General features: G+C 39.1%; 2 protein-coding genes across 2 annotated transcripts; one reads left to right on the top strand and one right to left on the bottom strand.

Moving 5' to 3' along the window:
- Positions 1-988: 988 nt before the first annotated feature.
- Positions 989-3,850, bottom strand: fbp1b (fructose-1,6-bisphosphatase 1b). The gene is made up of 8 exons (XM_026173258.1): positions 3,612-3,850; positions 3,066-3,228; positions 2,875-2,967; positions 2,077-2,217; positions 1,855-1,992; positions 1,603-1,722; positions 1,306-1,495; positions 989-1,215 (listed from the first exon to the last, which is right to left on the bottom strand). The coding sequence occupies exons 1-7, from the start codon at positions 3,779-3,781 to the stop codon at positions 1,307-1,309; spliced, it is 1,014 nt and encodes a 337-aa protein (XP_026029043.1). The 5' UTR covers positions 3,782-3,850; the 3' UTR covers positions 989-1,215; position 1,306.
- An 8,208-nt stretch (positions 3,851-12,058) lies between these two features.
- LOC113025479 (KN motif and ankyrin repeat domain-containing protein 1-like) lies at positions 12,059-21,459 on the top strand. Its single transcript, XM_026173259.1, has 10 exons — positions 12,059-14,494; positions 14,782-14,934; positions 15,456-15,564; positions 15,657-15,806; positions 15,930-16,017; positions 16,610-16,829; positions 17,785-17,927; positions 18,885-19,085; positions 19,352-19,450; positions 19,549-21,459. The coding sequence occupies exons 1-10, from the start codon at positions 12,220-12,222 to the stop codon at positions 19,609-19,611; spliced, it is 3,501 nt and encodes a 1,166-aa protein (XP_026029044.1). The 5' UTR covers positions 12,059-12,219; the 3' UTR covers positions 19,612-21,459.
- The last annotated feature ends 933 nt before the right edge of the window (positions 21,460-22,392 follow it).

The raw sequence follows: 22,392 nt of genomic DNA on the forward strand, positions 1-22,392 counted from the left end.
GGTTAGGGGATGGTAATATTGAACTCAACATTTCTGTTTTTATTCATCCATGAAACAAGTTATTGAAACGTGTTCTATTCTACTGTACTTACAAATAAATCTGTTGAAATAACTGTTGAAAACATTTTGCATGGAGGTTTTCTTATGATTTCTGTTTATATTTATGCTTGGAAATAATATATTCCCAGTTAGTTCTCCTAAATTCCCATTAATTTCCATAATTCCCATTATTTCCATGGACAGTTTCCAATATGGAATATTTCCAAAATTCCCAAGCTTAACTTACCATGGAAATTTACCGGAAACTTTTCGGAAATTTACCGGAAATTTTCCGCCCCTTTGCAACCCTAATCGTCACAGGAGTGGTCTCTTCCGGGATGATTTATCTTAAATTTCTCTTCTGTATTTTTGCTTTGGTTTGTTTAAACATTTGATCAACTCCTCTCCTCGCTGATTTATAGGTATTTAGACAGCTGGGAAGTAATTGGATAATTTTCCTTGTCCTGGAAAGTCTGGACTTCATTTTTAAAGTTCCATTGAGTTAAGATGTAATGAAATGGGTTGATTGCTTAGCATTTTTAGCAGCGGTATCAAAGGAAACCATTGTTTTTATGTATAAATGACACAAGCTGCTCAAATTCAGGAAAGGTCAGAGCTCATAAAGAAGCAGACTGCTTGCATTCCTAGCATGGTTACTCAAACCTGGGCGGAGAGCGTGAAAAAGAGCAGGCTCTGCCCATGCTACCATCACTGAACACATTTTTAAGCAAAAATCTTGATGTACTGGACTTCTTTCTCATGTAAATATGTGTAAGTGTCCACTCCAGAATATTGGGCTTGTTCAGTAAACTGGGATTCAGCAGTTCTTTCTCTTTCAGATCTGAAATGTGACCTTTGTCCTTATAGGAAAAAATATTGTTTTTACACGAAGACATACCTAACAACCCATATGCACATACTGGACTTTGGAACCTCAGTAAGAAGAACGTGGAAAAACATTTTGTTTTTATTTTAAAAATACAGGGTAACGCTCCACAAATAACACCCTTTAACAGGACAGAATCAGCACAGTATGAGTTCATAGATCCACTGAAGCCCCTGGTTTCTTCATCAGTGCAACAGAGCGGCCGAGAAAAATGCAGTGAATGTGCTGACTGAGCCTCTGGATTGTGTTGTCATTGCCGATTTAGGCTGCTCACCACCACATTTGACCTGCTAAATTTGGGGAAATTGAAAAAAAAATGTAGTTATTGTCCTACATGTTACATCCTTTCATGAGTACACAAAGCAAAATCACACAAGTACCTCATTTGTTGTGCTTTTTGTAGATGGCAATGTATTCCTGCACATCATCAGGGGATCCCAGGACCACGGGTACTCTCTGGTGGATACTCGTGGGCTTGATGTCTAAAACGTTCATGGCTCCAGTAGTAGCCATGCCTCCTGCCTGCTCCATGATGAAGGCCATGGGGTTGCATTCATAAAGCAACCTCAGCTGAAAAGCAAAACAAAACAGTAGTGACATGATAAGAATATGAAGTATCAGAAAATCTTTCTCTTTTATTTTTTAAATCACCATTTCTAGACGCTCCACCTCCTCACCTTGCCCTTGGGGCTCTTGACATTAGCAGGATATAAAAAGATTCCTCCGTACACCAAAGTACGATGAACATCTGCCACCATTGATCCAATATATCGACTGCCATATGGGGCAGAGCCATCCTGAAAACAAGTAAATGTAGAATTTATGCTTAGATTAACTTCATATTACTCCTCAATGCAGCATTAGAGATTGACCTTTATGGTGGTCAATTCCACATTAGGATTCTCATTTATTTATTTTATTGGCTTTACCTCTGGGAATTTCTTCTTTTGTAGGTACTCGGTCACATCTGGATAAAAGTGCTGTGCATATCCTTCATTCAGACTGTAGATTTTTCCCTTTTTCTTTATCTTCACATCTTGGTCCACCAAGATGAACTCGCCAATTGCCTGGAAAACAGAGGGGGGAAAAGCAGTATACTGTCTTATATACGCACGGTCAGGTGACAGTTTTGACGACATCTATTAACTTACAGGGTCGAGCATGAAGCAGTTCACTCCCTGACCAGTGGACAAGACCATCATGGTGGCACTGCCGTACAGGGCATAACCAGCTGCTACAATGTTTCTTCCTGGCTGCAGAGCATCCTGCTCAGATGGCTCCCCATCTGTGGTCTATGTGGAAAGATATCAAAAACTTTAAAGTTATTATTGGAACCACAGGCTATCACATATTGTTAGGACAGGTAAGGACAAGGACACCTTACTGGCAGCGATATAAACATATGCCCTCTTGTTATTTAGTTCTCAGTTAACCCTGGGACAGCAATGTGTGTTGATCTGGTACTGAATTGGCTGTTATGTTTATGGTATGTCAGCATACTGAGTACATTTAATTCTCTGACGACCAATTATTTCTCTGCAAAGATAAATAGTGCAATAACACTAAGTGCAATAATCTTTTCTGGCATCGTTGTATTTTTACTCAGTTGTATATAGCATTCGTATTCTATTTTTATCTTATTGTATATTTTTATTCTATTTTATTCTACTGTATATAGTATATTATTTTATTCTATTCTGTACAGCTGTGTACTGTATTTATTCTTATTGTATTCTAATTTTTGCGTCATAACTTTTGCACTGTCCACTTCCTGCTGTGACAAAACAAATTTCCCACGTGTGGGACTAATAAAGGTTATCTTATCTTATCTTAAATGTCATTCGAATTGTTGTTAGTTCACTCAGGGCTGATCGGGACACCGCTCTACAGTGTTGAACAACAACAAGCCGATGTGCTTGGAATCTGCATGCATTACCAGCATCACTGACCTTTTTGTAGATGGCGAATATTGTTCCTATGGAGACAAGACAGTCGATGTTGGAGGAGCCATCGAGCGGATCAAAGCAAACGATGTATTTTCCCTGTCAGGTGAGAAGAGGATTTTTTTTATTCTCAAAGTAAAAGAACACATAGACCTATTCAGACATTAATATACATCTATAGGTGTGAGTCCACATACGCTGTTGTCCGGTTCCACAATGATGGCCTTCTCATCTTCTTCTGAGACCAGCACACAGGAGGTGAAGGAAGACTTGATCATGTTGATGACTAGGTCATTGGAGAGGACATCCAGCTTCTTTACTTGGTCCCCTGTCACGTTGGTGCTCCCAGCAATGCCATATCTTCAAAGCACAAATACAAACTATTCACTCTGAAGCTATTTAAGAACTCAATAAAATAAATATGATAACAATATTCTATTACAATCTATTATCTGCTTGTCCTCTACCCCAGGTGGATTTGTGCACACTTGTGCAAGGTTTACCTTTGGCCTGGGGTTAAGTTAAAACTGCTTTATTGGATTGCATGCTGCAGTGCATGTAGCTGCACTAAAGCCAAATATCAAAAGATAATTAAACTGTACAGTATATTCAATAAGAAAAATAAATAACCACTGGTTGCAGGGCTAAATGGTGAAAACTTCCTGAATATTCAGAAGCATCTGGGTTTTTTTTTTTTTGCTACCTTTCAGAGTCTGAATAAAAAAAAAGAATGTAGTACTCACAGGTTAGCAATCCCAGCCTTTCTGACAGCAGTGGAAATGGCTTTGACAGCTGTGCAGATGGAGTTGAGCAGGTTTGTCAGTTCGCCTGTTCCTTGGGCCTTTCTGCCTTCCTCCAGAACAAACCTGGTGAGCGTCTGCACATTGGTATCAAAAGCTCCTTTGTCAGACATGTTGCTGTCAGGCGTGGGACTGAGACCTAATGCCCTGAGTGAAACAGGTAAGTGTTTCACCGAAGTTTAAAAAGGGTGGACTGTAGATAGGGGTAGGGACCGGGGTGTGCAACTCTTCTAACCAATCACTAGTGTCCTTTCTGATGCTGGTTGGATCACTTCTGTGACTGTGGGTTTGAAGAGCAAAGTTCAAAGATAGTGAACATTTTAGTTTTTTTTATCAGCATGCACAACTCAATATTTTAAAGTGGATTTCAGTCTCAGTGCAACTTGATTTTGTTTAACTGCATTCATTTCACTGAAGTACGTAACTGCACTCAGATCTTTTAATAGAAACAGCTAAGCTTTTCAGCACCAAGCTCATTTCATTTACAGATGCTCTTTTAAACCGACCATGTATTGTCTGTAGTTTTGCCCCTGTCAGTTTGTGAGATTTAATAAACTTCTGTTACTCAGAAACCTTCAGATCATTATAGAAAATCTGGTGAACACCTTACACCGGACCAACGAACTCAGCACTTTCAAGCATGTAAACATGTTTTCTCTGCGTGATCCTGAAGAGGTGCAAAGTTCAAATGATAGGACTCATTGTACGAGGCAATCTTACCTGACTTCTGTGTTAATTTTCGATGGGTTAATACAACTATGTACGAGAAAATAAACAGTCACATTTATTCACATGAACTGGTGGAGTGTGTCACTGTGTCTCTGCATGCAGATAATTAGGTTATGGTAGTCTCTGTCTGGGAAATCATCAAACTTTTTAAAAAAGTTAAAGGACTCCACACAATCAATGGTGCTGCTTGAGTTAAGCTTACACAAAACGAGTTAGAGAGCTGTTTCACAAACCAAAGTTAAACTTTGGACTTAAAAGATAGCAGGTAGGATAAAAACCTCCAGTGTAATGTAATGTGAGGTGGGTAGTAACATGCTGCAAGCATGCTTTCAAGTCAATAAATTATTTTAAAAAAGCAAACACAAAAAAACAAGAGGTTTCAGAGAGACTTTTTAAGGCTAGCGTGTGAGAAAACTATGCAGCAGGCGCTAGACACCTTGTCCGTAAGCATCAGTCAGTTAATCCATTTGGGGGATATTTTTCGCATGGGAATACCTCAAAAACTCCGCAGGAACAACTTTGGACTCAAAGTGTATTAGAGTGCAGGATGTATTGCTGCACTATGTCCACATGATGTCGCAGTTCAGCTTGAAAATGTGGAATGTCTGGTAAAAGATATACGGTATTCCATAAGAGCTCTCTGGTGCTCCGAATCGATTAAACTTTCACACTATTAAAACAGCTCTACAAACAGCACCACCCTGCAGGATGTAAGAGTGACTTATTTTTAGCAGGTGCCATTATCCCAAGCATACAGTTAAATATATGGAAACTACATAAAAATGACTGTTTAACTTTATTTCCCGGTTATGTCACTGGAAAAAAAAAATAACTCAGGAAATTAGTTCGGTAATTACTACCCCTGAAACCAGATTCTGAGACCGAAATGATGTGGTGTTTATGCTGTGTAATCGAGTCAACAGAAGAAAGCGCCTCATCAATATTTTAATGACTGATTCCCGTGAGCATCTGCTGTGCGCGTCGACAGCTCTGCGCGCATGCGCGGTATGCATCTCACAGATGCAGAGGAAAAGTTCGTCTAATATCGAAAAATTATTGAGAAAGGAGAAAAGGGGGGGGAAAGCGGTCTTGTTAGCGTCAAAAATACACGTTTAAAAAAAACACGTGCCAGCTGATAAGGTAAGCTGTTAATAATACTCATAATATTTAACTTTGCATCACACGAGCATGTTGTATTTGTCCACCTCCTCTCCGAATGCACAGGTGATTTACTTCTTCTCATGTTAAGCAAACAGAGGCTAACTTTTTATAACACGACGGAATAAAACATTCAATTTGAAGTAAGGAAGGAGGAAGGGCTGCAGTTATCTGTCAATTTATAAAAAGTTCAAATATTAATATTAGTTATATTTTTATCATACAAAGTTTTACCCTTTATTAATAATCGCTTGGCACTTTTGTCAGTGAGAAATGTATGGTGGCCCTGAGAGGTCAAACGCACTGTAATTGAAGAAAACACCAGCAAATTAAAAAATGCTGCAAAAAGGCACAAAACCCAACGGAATTTCCATTAAAAAAAACAAAACAAAAAAACACAACAACAACAACAAACAAAAAACAAAAAACAGTGAAACAAAACGGACATGTTTTTGGGGAAACAGCTATGGAAGTGACAGTAGGGGAGACCGGGGATAGTTGTAACATTTTTGACATTTCTGTCTGTAAATTGAAGCTCTTTTAAGGTAGTGGATTCAAAATGTAATGCAAAGTATTTACATGTCTCTGCTATTAAATAATACAGCTATTTTCTCTGCAGCACAATTACCCATTGCATGGTATGGTCTCAAACACAAAGAGTGAAATGTTACAATTAACCCCATAGTCTGGGTTAGTTGTAACACATCCTGGGGTAAAATGTAACACAATGAAATAAGGGTACTAACAAAACATTAACATGTAATCTTTGTTTATTCAACACATGAATGCACTTAGAGCCATTTATGTAGCTATGTGTGTGTGTGACAGAATGCAGAAATCTAACTTTTGAACATATACCAACCCCCCAAAAAAGACATATTATGGAATTTTCTGCAACTGAATATTTCATTAATTTTGGTTGGTCTTCCTTGAGTTTGGCCTCATTGGCTCAGTGGGCATTATAACTTACAACTCTTGCACCAATTTTGAACATAACAATGAAGCTGAAAAAATGTAGTCGTTCACCAGCATCGCAATTCCATTACTTTTTATCATGGCTTACCTTGGTGTGGTTTGCAAAGTGCTTCAGAAAGATGAGGGAATCTGTTTCTTGCACCCATCCTGATTTATTTCCACTACCAGTACTTCCTACTGGTCCATCTCTGACACAGAGGTCTGCATAATGTGGGAACACAAACAGTGGAGGAATTGTGTTGCCAATGGCATTAACCGCATATACAAATGCGACCAGTGAACCTCTCTCTGCTGATGTCGTTGCCCCAACTTGTTTAATATAAGTTAAAGTAATAGTGTGGTAAGTTGTAACATCTGCATTATTGTTACAACTAACCCAGACTGTTGCTGTTACAACTGACCCAGACTCCTATAGCCATGAACTAGCTAGCATTACAGCCAACGGCTAAAACATTAGCACTAAAGACTTACACAGAATATATCCCCATAGACATACAAATAACATAATTTAAGTTTGATGAGTTTAACTGCAAAGCAGATAATGCTATCACAAATTGAAATAAAGTAGAAAAACTTACAGGATGAGTCACATCATTTGAAACTTAGCCCTGATTGGAGAAATTGGAAGTGTTACAACTGACCCACGTTACAACTATCCCCGGTCTCCCCTACTATGTCACTCATGCAATTAAAGCACACTTTACTTTGCTCCTTCACATCACTGATAAACCGCTGCTTCTTTGAAGTGTGACGATGCAATCCTTCATGTTCTGTTTTCTGTATTTAGCGTGCGTTTGTAGTAGAGATGGACTGATCCATATTATGTATCGGTATCGGTCCTATACTGACCTAAATTACTGGATCGGATATCGGAGAGAAAAAAAAATGTAATCCGATCCGAAGTATCACAAAATCAGAGAAGAATCCCAGAGAAGTAAAGCAAGTGTATAAGTTCATCCCTGAATGTTTGCATAGTATTTCCATGTTAAGCTTAACAACTGATATATGGAGCCACAGCTGGACTGGCCATTGGAGTTCCATATTGAGGCGAAAAGGAAGTGATTTGTCCCGTACTTCAGCTAGAATTAAAAAATAGACACAAAGCTGGAGTTATTCTGTCTTTGCTGCGCAGTTGCATCTACTTCGCTCATTCTCTCCCCCTTGCTCTCCTGTTATTACTTCAAACATGAAACTGATCAATGATCAGCTGATCGGCTTTTCTGCTGCAAGTCCCGTCTTTCTTGTTTGTTTATCGCCCACTTTGCGCTAGCAAGAGGAGACCAGTGGATAAACAACAGCAACACGTTTAAGCGTGATAAGCTGTTGTTAGAATTTATTTAATATTACTTTCTAGTATCAGCTGATGTTTGCTGGAGCCACAGCTGTAAAAGCTGCTGGTCATGATATCCGTTTGGATATGTGGTGAGAGGGAAGCATGAAGATGAAACCAGGAGATGCTCTTATTAAATCATCAGAGCTGAACAGGTGATGGAGAAACAGGTTTACCTTCTAGGTGACATGAATGAGTTGAAGGAAAGTTATGAACTGTTTCTGAGAGACAAATAACACCAGGATTCTTTTCTAAGTAGCTGACGGCTGGTAACTGTGCAGGGGCGGGTCTAGCAAAGTTTTGTCGGGAGCCAGGTTGGGCATTAACAGGGAAAGGGGGGCACAAAGAAATATTTTTCTTTGTTATGTCATTTAAAAATTTTGAATAAATAATTATCTGAATCTTACAAAAAAAAGTGGTCATCTGATTACATGTATTCAATTCAATTCAATTTTATCTATAGTGTAAATGTATAGAATCCATTATTGTATATAGTAACTAATAAGTCTAATATACACCCTAGTAAGCTATAGTACTTTTTCCTTTGGGAAGGTACCATCTGTGCAGTCTGCAATTCTGCTGAAGAAAGATATTGAATCTATTTAATTACTGTAGAAAAATAATTGATTTCTGTGCATTTGTTTTACACTTGCATTAAATGAAAGTTGATTACATCGATTAAGGGGGTGGTTCCCTAATATTTTTGCTGGGAGTTGGCAACCCTATTTGTTAGGTAGGTAAGTACTCTTTAAAATACCAGAATAGGGAGGATGGTGTAGGTTTAAATTTATTAGATTGATCAGTGTTGCTGAACTATAAAATGTTTTGGGTGGAGTGTATTTTGTGCATAAAGGTATAACAGAATAGCTTCAGTCTCTTGTTTTTTAAAACTTGAGTATGAACTTATACAAAATGCAGCAAGATATTTATAAAAAAAACTGTTTTATTGATTACAAAATACGTTATATCGGATTCATACCGGTATCGGCAGATATCCAAATTTATGATATTGGAATCAGTATCGGACATTAAAAAGTGGTATCGTGCCATCTCTAGTTTGTAGGGCTTTTCCATTTTGCTGGTGGCTGCAGTCCCCTATCCAAACCTATCTGCTCCTGTGTGAAAAAGTAATTGGCCCTGTTGTTAAATCACGAGTTAACTGTGATTGATAACATTTTGTGGATAGCACTAGCCTCAACCGGTCCTGATTACTGTCGGACCTGTTGAATCAGGAAGTGACTTAATTAGAATCTGTCTGAAAAAATGAAATATGCTAAAGGATCTTAAAAATCAACACATCTCGCTACAATTTAAAGGAACAAGAATAGATGAGAAGCAGAGTCATTGATATCTATCAGTTGGGCAAGGGTTATAAAGCCATTTCTAATGCCTCGGGACTCCAGCAAACCACAATGAGAGCCATTATCCAAAATAGAGAAAAATTTCAACAGTGGTGAATCTTGGCAGGAGTGGCAGGGCTACCAAAATTACTCCAAAAGTGCAATGACAACTCAACCTGGAGGTCACAAAAGAACCGAAAACTGCACGCCTCACTTCCCTTACTTAAGGTAAGCGTTCATGAGTCAACAATAGGAAAGAGTCTGGGTAAAAAGGGTTTCCATGGAAGAGGTCCAAGGAGAAAACCACTGCTGACTAAAAGGAACACAAAGGTTCATATCACATTTCTCAAAATGTTTTTGCAAGACTTTTGAGAAAGTATTCGGTGGACTGACGAGACAAAAGCTGAACTTTTTGGAAGGGTTGTCTCCTGTTACATATTTTGTAAAAATAAGACAGCATTTCATGAAAAGAACATCATACCAGCAGTCAGACATGGTGGTGGTAGTGTGATGATCTGGGGCCATGAATTCTGCTCTCTACCACAAAATCCTGAAGGAGAATGTCCGCCCATCATCTATGTGTGCCATGATGCTGATGCACACTGAGGTTATGCAGCAGGACTAGTCAAAGTCTGGACTTAAATCCAATTAAGATGCTTTAATGGGATGTTCATGTTAAAAAAAACCAAACAAAAAAAGCCTCTAGTGTGACAGAATTTAAACAACTCTGCAAGGAAGATTAGGCCAAAATCCCTCCACATTCCTCCACAGTGATGTGAAAGAGTCATTGCCACTTATCACAAATGCTTGATTGCAGTTCCTGCTGCCAAGGGTGGCACAACCAGTTATTAAGTTTAGGGCAAGAACTTGTTCTCACTTGTTCACAATAAAAAATAAGAAAAACAAATAAATCCTGAAGGGAGCACCTCGAGTTGTAGAATGACGATCCGTTCATTCTACAACTCGAGGTGGATCTACCACATGGCTTCTCAGTGGATAACACAAAAAGACTGAGAAGTCCAGCAACCTCAGATTAGCCACAGATGAGTCAAGTCAGATAAACCAGCTGTAGAGATAAAGCCCTGTGATGGAACAGGCTGTTACAGAGACCCACAAACACTTGAATCAGCAGATGATTAGTCAACCTTACCTCCAGCCAGAGAAAACTGTAATTTATTTCATAGTAATACCATTTTCATTGGTTCTGCAAAATAAACAGTATTTTTCAGATTGTTTATGTCTCAGTAGTATGCAAATAGCAACTTGTCTGTGTTTTTGATGTTTAGTTTGGATTGACTTTGTACACACCAATTTACTTACACATTTGCTGGGCTTCACATAGTTTTGACTCTTTCGGGGTATCAAGTTCTAAAAAATGTAGAAAAATGCAGGCAGCTTACAAAAAAGATATCAAGTTGTTAAATCCTCCTTTTCCAACTCCACTTGGCTTGCTCCTCACATAAGTCATTATTTTATGCATGTTAATTATAAATGCTATATCAGATTATATTATATTAGAGTAGATTGTTGTATTATATATATATATTAAATATAGATTTCAGTAATTCTTTAAACTGACTTTCTATGAAGGGAGAAGAAGAGAGGAAGCCTTCTCAAAACACCAGCATGCTGAGAACCGAAAGGTGCTTATCAATGAAAATGTGATAGGGGATAGCATTGCAATGACAGTGTGTTGAGGCTAAGCCCCATCCTCCTGTAGTTGTGCAGAAATGACCATGTCTCAGTATTGCATTTCCTTTATGCAAGCACTGTAATGTTAGCTGTTATCGACTGTCAGACCTGGGATGAGAGAGAGAAGGAGCTCATACGAATGAGACAGCAACACCAAGGTTCAAAGTTAATTTGATGTGTTTTTCTTTTATTTGCAGACTTATTCAAAGTTTAGGCTGAATGAAAAAGGAATTAAATCATTATTGAGATATTCTGAAACACGTTCAAGGTTTTTAAGTCCTGAGGAATATGTCAGGTAATGATAACTGATATAATTACCACTAACCTAAATGCTTTAGAGTCACAAAAATGTTTGTAATTTGTACATGCTTCTGGAAGTAATGCATGAAATGTACTTTTTGATAATAGGGGTTGTATGATGGAATTTATTGCAATTCCAGCTTAATGCATTTAACATTTACTATTTAAATATAGTTATAGGTTAGAATTGTGTTGTCCTAGGTATTTTCTTTGCTTTTATATTCAGTGGCTAAAATACTTGGAATATGTTTGTGGTTGAGAAGTCCTGCCAAGAGAATGGTTGGGCATTTACAGGGAGAGTTGCAGAGTAATTATAGAGTGGGCTCAGTCTATGTAGAGAGAGACATACCATTGGGAGAGAAGTAACTACTGAAAAAAGTGTCTGCAGAATTGGTAGACACTCCTCTCTCCCTCCTCCCCTTGTGGGACAGGCTCAGAGAGATTAGAGTCAGAAACATTTTGAAGTGAAGGAAGGCTTGAGACTCAGAGAAATGGTCACTGATCAACACATACTAAGGTAAGGGAAGAGTATATAGCCTAAAGCCTTCAAGATTTTACTGTGTATTCATGATGATTCATGATGATTAAATGTTATTTAAAACTTAAATTTACAACAACTTCTTATTTTCTGTAAGATTTATTTATTGTATTTTTTTTTAAAAGATTTTCCACCTTTCTGCATAATGTTTGGTCTGGATTTTTGCTGTTTTATTTTTATTCTTTTGCTTCCCTGACTACTCTTTTCAGAGAGGAAGATTAAAGTACAGCTGTCCAACTATTTAACAGGCCAAAGCACTGGTTCCCTAACCACCTTGAAATTGATTACAGTTATCAGTCTGAAGTGGACTGCATCAAGCGTGTGGACAGTTTCTGAGACGCCGCCACCATTAAGCGACTAAGCCTAAAAAGGAGGCCCAGGGTGGCCGGCAGTAATGTGGACAAAACGCAGAGGGGCATTTCATCTAGTCAGTGGTATTCTGCAGAGTCCTTGTCATCATCTAGTGGTGATGATTCAAAACTACTGGGCATGTCCTCTGCAGCTCGAGGTAGACCACCTCTTCCTCCACCACATGGTTCCTTGTTGGATAATAATAATAAAAGAAATGAAAGTCTGGGAACCTCTCAGATACTAACTGAGCCAAAGCCTCAGCCAGCTGCACGATCTCTCTTCCAAAGTCAAAGCCCTGTGATGGAGAGGGCCTTTCTGGAGACCCACAAACCCTTGAATCAGGAGGTGACAAGACTTTCTCCACCCCAGCCCTATCCCCGTCGACGACTGGCCAGCTTCGGAGGTGTGAGCTCCCCTGGGTCACTCTCACCTTTCACTGGCCTAGGTGCATATAATCAGAACAATAATGGCAATAAGCCTACTGGCACTGGACCCGAGGTCCAACTCGGCTCATCCCTGGGCAGTAGAGGCAGCACAGGCTGTCTGAGAGTAAGTCCACAGAGCTCAGGTAGAACAACTCCAGTCCCCATGCACCTGCAACATGTCCGTGACCAAATGGTGGTTGCGCTACAAAGACTGAAAGAGTTAGAGGAGCAAGTGAAAATCATCCCAATCCTCCAGGTAAAGATCTCAGTCCTTCAGGAGGAAAAGAGGCAACTAAGCTGTCAGCTCAAGGACTTGATTGAGAGAGAGAACGTCAATGATGTAACCTGGAACAGCCCGTATACCATTGAAGGGTCTGAAATTGAGATCAACAGAAATACCAAAAAAGATCTTGAAGTTAAAAGTAGCTGCACAGATCTGAAGGAGGTTGGGCGATTGACCAAAGACATGCGAGAACTGGAAAGGTCCATCAAAGTGGGACAGTTGGGAACATTGCATGAAAAATGTAACCCTCTTCATGACAAAACATTTAAGTCAGTCGCTGTGGGAACTGACAACGATATGGATATCATCTTGTCTAAGCCACCAAAAGAAAACAAATATGCATACACTGAGCAGGTAGAGATGAGGTCCATTGCAACAGAAGTATCTGAAGTCAGTCTGGGAATTTACACAGAACAGGAGGCAGAGCGTGATGCCCAAGAATTAATAAACAGTGCCTTAAAGGAGAGAATTTGTCACTTAGAAATAGAGTTGAAAGAATCAGCTCTGGAGACGGAGTTGATTCGTCTGAAACTGGAACTTCAGGCTGCAGGAGCCAGGAACCGGGTTGACAAGGCCTGCTGTGCCAGACCGTCCACTGTAAGCATAGGCTCAGATGCAAGGCCACACACCAAAAGCCAGGGAGTGGGTAATCACACAGAGCTCAGAGATGCTTCCACAGGCGAGGAAAAGGAGGTAAAAACTGTAGGAGTATCCTGTGCACCTATGATGAGGAGTATTTGCACAGGACTGGATGTACCCATGAGCCTCTGGGAGGTCAGGGAGCGAATGGAGACCAGCGACAAGGCTGTGGAAATGCACGTTTTTACAAACACACAAGGAGTTGGGACAGAGATAAGGGTATGTGATGCAGAAAGCAACACAGAGGCGCCACTGGCAAATCTGAGGTCCAAGAAAGAGTATTGTTCAGTGGCTTGTGGGGATTGTTCTGTCGATGTGACCATTTGCGAGGCAAAGGAAGCAGTTTCACAGTGTATGACTACAGATCGAGTCAGAGGAGTTGAGCTCGGAATCATGGTATCACCCCAAACAGCATCGCAGCGTACCAACACTGTATGTAGTTCAGTGTCTCGCTTTACCAACACCAAGCACGCCTTCAGCACTGACTCCAGCACGAATACGCTCCTCAGCACCCAAGACAAGCACACCAACACCACTCACACTTCAACTAGGACAGTATCTGTAGGCAATAGGGTCCGAGACGTCAGATGCACCACAGAGACCCGAACAATCGGTGTAGGAACTGCAAATGCAGTAGAAAGTATTTCAAAGCAAACACCAGAAGCGGTCACCAGGGTAACTCGAGACACTGGAGTTGGATTCACAGACATTAATGAGAATTTCCTAGTTGGACTGAAAACTCGAAATATGGCATCCGGACCGTCCCATCTACCTGACCCTGTCAAAACAAAGAGTGTTGGTGTAGGGGAAGGGCGGATAAGGGATTTTTCAGTTTCATCCAGGACACCTGGACAAAATTTCCAGAAACCTGCACAGTTACAGTGGGACCATGAGCTGAACCATTACATCGAGAAGTTGCAGAGGCTCCTCAGCATGGAGCATGGGGACCTGCTCACAGAGGACTGTCCTGATCATAACAGTGGCCAAGGAGATCCCAGCTCCTGCAATAGAAAACCTATGGCACAAGGAGGGACAGACATCCACATGTTCAGTTCTCAACCAGCAGGTAACACAGCAAACCAAAAACATTGATTCTTCATAAAACATTTGCAAAGCTGATACCAAATTTCCTGCTAATTTATTACTATACATTCTGAATAGGTTGAACAGTTTGCGCTTGTATTGCTTGCATTATTGCTGTCATTTGTATAGAATGACATAGCTCCAGATTTTTACACATTAAAAAAAACCCTTTATCTACACAAAGTAGGTGATGCAATTAACTTTTTTTTTTTCAAATCTGCAATGTTATGTTTATACGTTTCTGTCTACTATTATCTTACTTTCATGCAGCAAACAAAGACTCTCAGTCCCAGTCTCAACTTTCACTTGTCTCCTCTAAGTGTGACAAAGCAAAAGCAGGACTGTGTCAACAGAGCAGTAATGATTCAGAGGTGAAAAGAATGATTAAAATGATAGAACAGCAGACGTCCTCTGGTTTACAAGGTAATATTTTTATTTATTTATGTTTAGTTATAAATCCAAATCCTTTTTTTCATGAGATATTTAGTAAATATCCAGTTAGTAGGAATTTTGTCTCAGTGAAGGAAGTTTAAAAATCTTTTAGTATAAAAATATTTTATTTTGAAGCCACTCCCAGCGCCCAGTTTAAACTTGAACTAGGTTCAGGGGAAGTGGCTGGCTTCAGCTGGGCAAGTTCCCTTTTTGAGGGATGCATTTGCGATGTGTGGAATGATATCTGGTTTTGGAAGACGTTGTGTGCCACATAGCACTTTGTGGCTTAAGATCTAAAATTGAACTGCTTTGTGGGAGGAGCTGGTGTAAAAGAATGCTTTCTCTTTTCCACCGAGGCTTTTAGATGTGAACGAATGCATAAAGAATCGTGTGTTTTCATATACTCTGAACGTGACCTAGCTAGCCTTGTAACTGTTTTGCTATACATGCATTTAATGCAACATACTGTGTGATTTGTGTTAAGAATAAAAGTGCTTTGTGCTCATTTCTAGACAGGTCAGATAATGCTGGTAAGCCAAGGAATGTAATAAAGAAACAGAATGGTAACCAGTGCTGTAGTAGCAACAGGCAGAGCATGAAGTTTCTGGGTGTGACTACAGGGTAGGTGTCTAATGTCTAAACAAATGTTTTATTTCTGAAATGATGGATGTGGTATGTTCATAGATATTAAGCTCTTGTTTTATTGTCCTTAGGCTGGACCCAGTGTCGAATTATGAGCATGATGATGTGGACAGAAAGATAAAAAGAACATTTAGGGAATCTCCTCAAGATGTTGCCCAATCACGAAAGGAAAAAGACAACAAGGGATCAAAAGGAGCTGCGAGAGTGTATACACAGCAGAGGTAATCTGGGAGAAAATAAAACTGCAACAATAAAAAGCTTCGCAACAGCAGTCTGCATTACTGTGGGAGTCCTTTCAAATCTGAACTGACATCTAGTAACCAATAGAATTTGGTTATTTTCAGACGTAGGATGAGCGAACGGATGTTTTTTGCTTGTCAAGCCTTAAAGACGCACCTGAGTGATGACACAGCTTTATCCAACAGGGAAATGGTATGTTTTGTTTTACTATATTCAGTATGAGAGCCACTGAAAGTCACCACGGGCCTTGTTTGTCTGTACGTGTTTTGATTAGCATGGGTGCGGAGAGATGCTGGGCCATGGTGGTTGAAAGTATATCGTTTCTAAAGAAGTATCCTTGCCATTGGATATGAAAAGAATTCGTCAGTAGAAGAATTTTTAGCCATATCATTTGCTTCAACTTGAGAATGTTTTTCTTTCTAAGTGAAATAGACTACTCACTTTCACAGTAAAATGCAAAATAGGTAAGAAGAAGTGGAATTCAAGGGAAGTATATCAGCAAGGTAACTCTTGACAGCTTCCATTGTGAAAGCTGAAACACTAAAAAGAATAACAAGAACTCTCGACATGCCTTTTTATGTTTGAAATAATGACAGATTCCTCTTCTTTTATGATGTCTTTTATAGAATTGTTGCTTTATGCTGTTTGTCTGTCTTCTTTCATTCACATCCCTGTAATTATGGGAGGATTGTGTCTATTCAGTCCTGATTGCTCTACTAAACTAATGTTTAAAAAAAGAAGTGCTGTTTTTGCATATATAATGCATCCTTTTTTCCTCTTGCAGCAGGACTGTCTGCACACACTCCAGCAAGAGTGGTTCTCTGTGTCCAGCCACAAGTCAGCATCTCCTGAAACTGTAGAGGACTACTTATCTACGTTTCAGGCCATTTCACCTTCAGTATTGCAGTACATAGTTAATATGGCTGACGGCAATGGAAACACAGCTCTACACTACAGCGTTTCTCACTCGAACTTTGGCATTGTGAAGAAATTGCTTAATCCAGGTACATCACCACACCACCCCAAGTACATATTGTTTTTCTCTGTCCCTCTATGTCACGAGAATTAAGTTTATTTCTTTGCAGTCTGGACATGCTTAAAATAAGATTACAGACAAATTATGCTGCCAGGGCTTTTTTTAACTTCTACAAAATGCCGCAAGAGTTGTCCTTTTAATTTGAATCTCCCAGCAAATCAGAGAAACAAGCAAGCTCACAGTTTTTTAGGGTGGAAACGCCTTGTGTAATTCAGCTGTACTGCTCAGAAGCCCATGTATAATCTGGATTTGTCATATCATATGAACATTTTAGTATTCTTTCTAATAGCCACTAGGTGGCGAAAATACCAGCAGCAAGCGAATTCTGTGTGTGGTAAGATACAAAGTGCTCCTGTCAAAAACGGGAAAATATTGATAAAAAAGAAGACCCTGGTTTCTTAAACCAGCATGGGCAATAGAATACATTTTTGACTGCTGGGTAGCTGATAAACGAGAGGGGGGGAAAATACGATTTTTTTTTTAAATAAGAAATTATGTGCTGGAGATTGCCTTTTGAAAATCATAATGGCTCCTTTCAACCATTTTTCCAGCTGTGAATGAGTATGAAAGGGATCGAAAGGCAGAAACACTATTCTGGACAGTCACTTAATTATTTAGTTTGTCAGGACAGTTTGATATTTGCACTGGGTGCCCGACTGAACAGCTTCTGTGTATGTATATCACTCAGAATATATATCTCTAAGCGCCAGCCTTTTTCTGTGAATCTATATTGCATAACAGTTTTGTCATTTTTAGTCACTCACCACAAAAGCTTATCTGGAACAGGTCTTCCTTACAAAATAAAACTTGGCATTTGTATGATTAAAACAAGTGTGAATTGTTATCAGTACAAAATAATATACATTCTTCTTCCTCTTGCTTGTTTTTTCCACTGCCATCCATTTGACCGCCAATCACTACAGAGGTGTGCAACGTGAATCAGCAGAATTCAGCAGGTTACACGCCCATCATGCTGGCTGCACTTGCTGCTGTGGATAATCCAGACAACATGAAAGTAGTCGAGCAGCTCTTCACTAAAGGAGATGTCAACGCCAAGGCCAGCCAGGTCAGTATGTTCTCAGGTTGTGGGTGAGGAGTGGTTAGCTGGCTCTCACATTACACTATAGTTTAAGTTTTTTACAAACTAGTTTTACAATTTTTTAAAAATTGCTGCAGCTCTCATGGCTTTCAGTCAATGTGGGTATTGTCAAAATGATTTAATGCATCACTCAACCTAAGATGAAACATAGGAGGAACTGTGTGCAACTATTTTATTTTAAAGCAACTTTCCTTATAAGATGACTGACTGATTTTAATCTTAATAATTTTTGGAGTTTATTTTATGTAGACAGATAAATGTAACTGCTTGCATAAATATAAATACAATGAAAACAGTCTTTCCTTTGTCTTTAGCTGCTTAAAAAAAATCCTGCAGATATCACAGCACTGCCAAACAAACGCCTGATTATGTGCGTCAGAATTATTCACAAAGTTGAGATCTGCAACTTGTCACTTTTACTGGATATGCACCTCTGAGGAAATGCTACGTCCGAGGCTTGTTGGCTTAGCAACCGATGGCGCAGCTGCTGTGATATGCTGATACAGAGGAGCGGCCACACTCCTACGCGAAAAGATCAGTCCTAAGCCGACTTCCATTCACTGCATGAATCACAAGCTAGAATCTGCAATGCACGTTTAACCTTTTATGTTTGATTACATTTCCTGTGTCCAAAAGAAGAGAGAACAAACCACGAGACTGAGAACATTTTGCAAATAATTCAATTAAATGTAAACTTTCAAAAAGATGAAAATATTCATCCAGTGGCTACATTTGTGTTGTGTAGTTGAAATTCAGTGAATCAATATAAGAAAGAATAAATAACTGAACTAGCTTCACTGTCCCGCTCATTTTTTTTCCTTTCCCCAGTCGTCTACTGACTGTATCTTTATATTTGGAGATGTGTGACTCAGTATTACTTGCCCTGTTTCTTCCTGTGTTTGACTCCTGCCTTCTGCTGCCCAGGCCGGTCAGACGGCTCTGATGCTCGCTGTGAGCCATGGCCGGATGGACATGGTGCAGGCACTCCTGGCACAAGGGGCGGAGGTCAATCTCCAGGATGATGAGGGCTCCACAGCGCTGATGTGTGCAAGCGAGCATGGCCACGCTGACATTGTTAAACTACTGCTGGCACAGCCGGAGTGCGATGCCACCCTGACTGACAGTGTATGTGAGTCATTGCCTCTACTTTGCAGCTTCTGTGAGCCCGGTGGCCTCAAGCTGTGAAGCAGAAGCGCTCTTACTTTGTTTTAGATATTATATTACAAAAGCAGAGAGTAACCATTTGTTACAGAAGACACATTCAGTGTGTCAGGAGAAAACAAAAGGGATAGAAATGGTATGTAATTAAATATACTGAGGCTGTTTATTTTCTGTCTGTTATTGTGCGATAAACAACAGAAGCTCTTGTGGTGTATTTTGTGCGTAAACAGGATGAAAGCACAGCCATGTCCATCGCATTAGAGGCAGGACACAATGACATTGCAGTGCTTCTTTATGCTCATGCCAACTTCTCCAAAGGACATGCAGGGGTATGTGAGTCAATTTTTACATTAACACACAATATAAATGTGTTTCTGCATCTTTTTTTACATTGTATGCATTTTGGTGTTTGTGTGTTTCTTATCAGGCAACTGGTCGTCACAGTGGCAGGTCTCTTTCTTCTTCCAGTGATAGACACGTCTTTGAATGATGGGATCCCCCCAAACTCTGATTTGATGCTACATGAAACTTATTTTCAGATGATTCAATATCAAAGCCCACATTGTGTATAACTTTGTCAGTTTCAATCTTATCAAGAGAATTCAGTTGAATATTTATCTGTCATAATTCAGCAGTTGACAAAATGCTTTTCATTATCTAGTAGCACGGTATGCATACATGTGTATATGATAAGACTGGTAATTTCATATTTCATACAAAGAAATGTGTATTACAGTAAATTTAATATAGTGCATGTGTGTATATTTAAGGAGAGCATGCAAAATTATCCAAAGTCCCCAAGTTAAGATGCACTTCAGCTGGGATGCTGTGTTAAATGGAAATAAAAGTAGATTGCAATGATTTGCAAATCATTTCAACCCATTTTTTTTATTGAAGGTGGAACATAGAACACATGTCAAACCTTTTATTCTTATTTTTAAAATCAGGTTATTTTGAATTTGATGGCCAGAACATATCTAAAAACTTTGGCACAGGCCATGTTTAACACTGCGGGGCATCCCCTCTTCTTTTAGCAACACTCTGTAACGTCTCTTTGTAACATCTGGGAACTGAGGAGACCAGCTGCTAGACCCTCTGGTAGAGGAGAATTGCCTCATTCCTATCTGATAGGCGATTCTAACTGCTCAACAGTTGTGTGTTGTCTTTGTTGTACTTTTTGTTTCAGCATCCAAACTCTTCTATGAAGCCATGCTGCTGCAATAGATGCAGTAGCATGGTCTCAGCATATGAAGTATGCTAAGATTATATCAGCAGCAAAGACATTACATATTTTCCTCTAAAACCTGTACATACTTTTCAGCACTGATGGTGCCTTTTCAGAAGTGCCAGCTGCTGTTTCATAGATACTAATGTCAAAAAAACATCAGAGATTCAGGCTTTTGAGCTGCGTGCTGATAATAAACCAGACGATCCTTCTGATCTTTAGTCTGGAGGATGCAGCATTTATGTTTTCCAAAAAAATCTGACCACAGAACAGCTTTCTACTTTGCCTCAGTTCTCTTAAAATGAGCTTTGAACAGAGAAGACAGCTGCAATTCTGGATCATGTTCACATAGGGGTTCTTTTTTTGCATGATAGAGCTTTAACCTGCGTTTGTGGATGGGACGGTGAATTGTGTTCACACACAGTGATTTCTGGAAGTGTTCCTGAGCCCATTCAGTGATTTCCATAACAGTGATTTCCGAACAAATCCAAATAGTGGCTGTTTTCAATGCCCGAGGGCCTGAAAATCACAGGCATCCACTATTGGATTTTCAGACTTGTTCCTTTCTGCACAGAGATTTCTACAGATTGCAGGAATCCTTTTATATACTGTAGATGATGAGTAAGTCTTCACAGTGATAAATATCATTCTGAAATTGTTCCATAATTTGTATCTTCTAGATACTTCCCATCTTCACTTCTGAGAAACTCTGCGTCTCTAAGCTGCACTTTTTTACCCAATCGTGTTACTGACAAATTCTCAGTTAACCTTTTGTTCTTCCAGCGGTTTCTTTTTAGTATCTCTAAATTTCTGACCTCTTGTTGCCCATTCCCAACTTTTTTGAGTTATGTTGCTCCATTAAATTAAAATTTAAATAGTACATTTTATTTAAACATTTGATTTATTTTTTATGTACTATTGTGAAAAGTTATTGGTTTAAGAGATTTGCAAATCATAGCTTTTTTATTTATTTGTTTATTTTTTATACGGCATCCCAGCAGTTTTGGAATTGGGTTTTACTTGGTGCTAAGGTGAAATTTTGTACTATTTTTAAATCTCATATTATTTGTAAAGTCACAGGGCTCAAATGTGCTGGGGTAAAAGTAACAAAAAATATAATAATAATAATAATAATAATAATAAAGATTAGAATAACAATACTGTGAATGCTTTTCAAGCATTCACACTAATTACAAAGTGCAAAATCTTGACCCAGCCCTTTCGTACTTAAAGGATCTGTACCTCAGAAAATATCCATGATACCATAGTAAAGGTTTGCATGACTTCATTAAATATACTAAAGTTATTGACACCATACTGTGTACATTACTATAACTTACAGGAATATAGATGCATGGCAACATAGTTTACTATTTTAAATTCATAAGGATTATAGATTATGTTGAAATGCATGATTACTTGTTGTTTACTGTAAATGTCAAAATACCCTTTTTGTTCATGATTCCAACAAAAGTTCAATTCAACCCAAGTGGCCTTTTTATTTATATGTTTTGTAATCTTTAAAAACTGTTTATTTTTTGGCAAAGCTTTTACTTTATACTATGTAAACAGGGTAAGAAGATGCAGCATAAACTACTACATATCTGTAGCACATCCTTTTCTACCAATCATGGACAAAATGTACAAATAAATATCAGCAATGTAATAAATAAATACAGTCTGACAGATGACAAGATTAGTCCCATGTTTGTTTAATAGTAAGGAATTTTAAGGTAGCACGTTATTGTGTTATATGTGTTACACATTTGCTGGAGGAAAGGAAAAATGGAGCCTCTGATAATGTTTTTAGTCACACACAAAGGAAGGGTCACGTGAGCTCTGTCATTGTGTAAGAGATTTTTCAACCAGCTGGTGGATTCAAACCCAGTACCTTCTTTGCTGTGAGACAGCAGTGCTTACCACTGTTCCACCTGAAGTATCTCAACCAGGCTCGTGCCTGGCTGAAGCACGAACACTTCTTTCCTTTTTTGGTTTGGCAGGCACCAATTTTTCTTCATCCTGACACCCAGCTCTTTTACCCTGTTT

This window comes from Astatotilapia calliptera, chromosome 7, assembly GCF_900246225.1.
Source record: "Astatotilapia calliptera chromosome 7, fAstCal1.2, whole genome shotgun sequence".
NCBI lineage: Eukaryota > Metazoa > Chordata > Actinopteri > Cichliformes > Cichlidae > Astatotilapia > Astatotilapia calliptera.